The following is a 3,751-nucleotide window of genomic DNA, read 5'->3' as shown; positions in this document are numbered from 1 at the left end:
AAAGTATTTTACCTGTGTTGCACCATCTACAGCAGATGCTGGAACCGGTTGAGGTTGAAGCGCTATTATGTAGCTAGAACCAAGGACATATTTGTTCCCGTCGTGTAGCACCATGAGACAAAACAGCTTTTGTACTGCTGCTGAAACCCTGGTTGAGCCATCTCCGCTGTAGTGTCGGTGTAGACCTATTAAAAACCACAAGACCATCACTAACGGTCTATACATCAAAGCTACAAGACAAGGTACCTTCTCTCGGCCATAAGAAGAGCACATCCCCAAAGTTGCCCGTCTTGAGCAGCCCGTAAAGCCTCTTTCTGCTTTCCGGCAATCAGTAGCCTTTTCACCTCAAATGCAGTTCATCGACGCTGCGACACTTGCCATACATCAGGACGAGCAGATTCGCGAGGTATTCGTTGCGGCGGTGCTCGCTCTGCGCAATGCGGGCGTGGATTTGCCTCCCCTGTGACAGATCCCGGCAGTTCTGAGCAGTGCTCCCCAGGAGAGCAAGCAATCCTCTGAGGTGTCTGTGGAAATCACGAATTGGGGAAGAGCAATGCCATAAACTTTGCTGGATCTCACACACATTCGCGATTCGCGAGGTATTCCTTGCGAGAATCCGAGAATCCTGGACGGAGAAAGAACATTCCAATCTAGCTTGGGCTAAGAAGAAGAAGATAATCCATCTTGCCTTGCAAGAACAAGGACACCCTGGAAGAAGCAAAGATTTTACTCTCTGGTGACAATTCCTCTACTCCACTGGGCTTATAAGATTGGCTCTCTCCTCCATTCTCTATAGCAATGAATTTCCATCTCTCTTTCTTGCTCCTCGAGATAGTGTTCTTGAGAGCTGTCGCCCTAAATTCGCCCCCACCGCTCCCTCTCCTATGGCGCCAGCTCCAGTTCCACTCGCGCCGCCTCTCGATGTTCTTCCACTTCGGCGTCAACACATTCACGGACTCGGAGCGTGGATCCGGCCACGAATCGCCCTCTATCTTCAACCCGGAGCGATTGAATGCGTCGCAGTAGATGGACGCGGCCCAAGCCGCGGGCGCGCAGCTCGTGATCCTCACGGTCAAGCACCACGACGGGTTCTGCCTGTGGCCCTCGGCCTACACCAATTTCTCCGTGGCTAGCAGCTCTTGGCGAGGAGGGAAGGGGGATGTGGTGGCCGAGTTCGTGGCCGCCGCCAGGGAGCGTGGATTGGACGTGGGCTTTTACTTCTCGCCATGGGATTTGCACGAGAGCTGCTATGGCGACACTCTTCTCTACAACGAGTTCTACTTGGCTCAGCTCCGAGAGGGTGAGTGAGACATTCTTTGCTTCTTCTTCACGCATTTTTCTTGGTGGCATGATCACTGTGTGATACGTTTGCATTTCCTCCAGCCCATCAAACGGTTTTAGCATTAGGAGCTCGCGAGCTTGTGGGCTTTTGTAGTTTTCATCTCTAGCAGCAGATGCCTTGACGCGGCATTTTGTTTTGGCGTGCAGATATGGGCCGATCTCCGAGGTGTGGCTGGATGGTGCGAAATCACCCACTGCAGTGAACATGAGCTACGATTTTGAGCTCTGGTTTGACACGATTCATTCCCGGTGCTAACATCTTTTCCGATGCTGGGCGATGGCGAACAGATCTTCCATTACGATCGGCAGGAGCGATGGCCAGTACGTAAAATCCATCCTTCCATGAAACCTTCGTTCTCGTGAAACTCGATCCAATTCGCAACATCAACAGGTACTTGATGTCTGGAGAGAGTGCTGGAACCGACTGGCTCCCTCCGGAGTGCGATATCTCCATCAGGCCCGGTTGGTTTTGGCACAGGAACGAGGCTCCAAAATCCCTGGAGCAGCTGCTCGACGTTTTCTATAAATCATCCACCAGGAACTGCTTGCTCCTGCTGAACGTCCCTCCAAACTCGTCAGGACTGATCAATGAATCCGACTTCCAGACGCTGGAGCGGTTTAGCTCCGCCATAGATTCCATCTTCAGCGTCAACTTAGCAGGGAATCCCTTGTCCGTGACAGCAAGCAGCATTCGCAGCTCTTCGTTCGGGCCGAAGAAAATCCTTGACGAGCATATGGAAACTTTCTGGCTCCAATGCAAGGGGAGTCGACTGGCTGGATCGAGCTTGATCTTGGCAAGGTCTCAAAGTTCAACGCACTGGAGATCCAAGAGCCAGTAAACATGGGACAAAGGGTCATGGAATATCTCGTCGAGGCATGGGACAGCGAGCTGGGCTGGTACCTGGTGAGCAACGGTAGCACCATTGGTTACAGGAAAGTGGATCGACTGGAAGAGGATCAAGTATGCGCTGCTCGCCTTGTTCAACTGCTGATTGATGCGTCGGAGGGAGATCCATTGATCTGCTTCTTTGGTTTGTACTTTGATATGTACAACCTTAGGCACTTGTCTTCTATTTAGAAGAGAAACTACAAGAGGATATGTATATTTCATGGATACAGTTTTCAGGTATGAGAAACATAGCTTTGGGTTGGAAATCCCTGGCCTGATCAATAACAGTCTCTTTGCATCACTCCTAATAGATTGGAGCCTAGAGAACAACCAAAAAAAATCAAGAGCTAGCCCTCTATCATTTGAGCTCGTGGAAAGTACCCTTGCATGGGGGTGGCAGCTGGTTAAATTTGAGAAGTTAGCTCGTCTGGAGGATCTTCTGTTGCTCCTGCTTCATCACCACAAAATCACACTTGCAAACATGAATGACTATAAGGTGGTAGAAGATTGATTTTACGATATGGAGGATTATTTTTGAGTGTTTTTATTATTGAGTTTGGAGAAGGTCCCATATGCTAAACTATACTTGACAGATAATATTAAACTTTGGTGGAGAACAATAGAGGTTAATAAAGGATTAGTGGCCACTTGGGAAATGATAAAGACGAGGATCCGTGCAACTTATTTGAACTGGTAATTCTTAGAATTAAAAGGTTTGAAAATAAATTAGAACTTCTTTTTACCGAAACCGTCAGTCAACTATACAACATGATGACCAGTATTAAAATGTTTTTAATTTATAAACACAAAATTATTCTAAATAAATATCAATAATTAAATTATAGAATATTCAAGAATACCCAGGTATATTCTATGCTGGTTTGCTTAAGCAAACCAAAAAATATAGTGCCTAAATTGAAGAAACACTCAAAGGTGTAAATGACTATAACTTAACTGAAGCCATAAAAGATAGGTATTGTGGAAAATAAAGAATATAAATATAACAAAATTGATATGTGTGCAAATACTAAACAGGTCATATATCGCCCCCCAGAGGATCACGTTTCGGTGGACAATCTCCTGAAAGACATCCTCCGCCTCCTCCATGAATCCATTCTCCACAAACATGACGAACATCACTGAGCGAGTGATGCTGTTCTTCTCGGGCATGGAATCAAATGCGGCCTTCACATCGCCCACTCACCCGCACTGTGTGAAACCCTGCACAAGGATCGTCCATGCTACCACATTCGTCTTGGGCATCCAATCCAGCACCTCTTTTGCTCGCCCAATCTCTCCGCCGCGAGCAAATCCCCACAACACGTCTTGCAGTTCCTCTTGGGCATCGCATCAAACACCGCCTTGCTCGATCCAATCCGCCCGCAATCGCCCAGTGCCTTGACCATCCCAGTGGAGGAAACTATGTCCCGCACCGCCATTCGATCGAACGCTGCCTTGGCCTCGCCCGGATGCCCACTCTTGGCATATGCACTCGCGAGCGCCATCCATGATGCAATGTTC

The 3,751-nt window shown here is 48.2% G+C and overlaps 1 protein-coding gene across 1 annotated transcript; it reads left to right on the top strand.

The window, feature by feature from the left end:
* The first annotated feature begins 257 nt into the window (after positions 1-257).
* Positions 258-2,531, top strand: LOC112346819 (alpha-L-fucosidase 1-like). Its single transcript, XM_024676572.1, has 3 exons — positions 258-1,300; positions 1,489-1,662; positions 1,733-2,531. Exons 2-3 carry the CDS (start codon positions 1,619-1,621, stop codon positions 2,178-2,180), a joined length of 492 nt encoding a protein of 163 aa, XP_024532340.1. The 5' UTR covers positions 258-1,300; positions 1,489-1,618; the 3' UTR covers positions 2,181-2,531.
* Positions 2,532-3,751: the final 1,220 nt, after the last annotated feature.

The sequence above is a fragment of the Selaginella moellendorffii genome, unplaced genomic scaffold (genome assembly GCF_000143415.4).
Source record: "Selaginella moellendorffii unplaced genomic scaffold, v1.0 SELMOscaffold_17, whole genome shotgun sequence".
NCBI lineage: Eukaryota > Viridiplantae > Streptophyta > Lycopodiopsida > Selaginellales > Selaginellaceae > Selaginella > Selaginella moellendorffii.
Note: the sequence above shows the minus strand (reverse complement) of the source record. Positions and strands in the feature narration are given on the sequence as shown.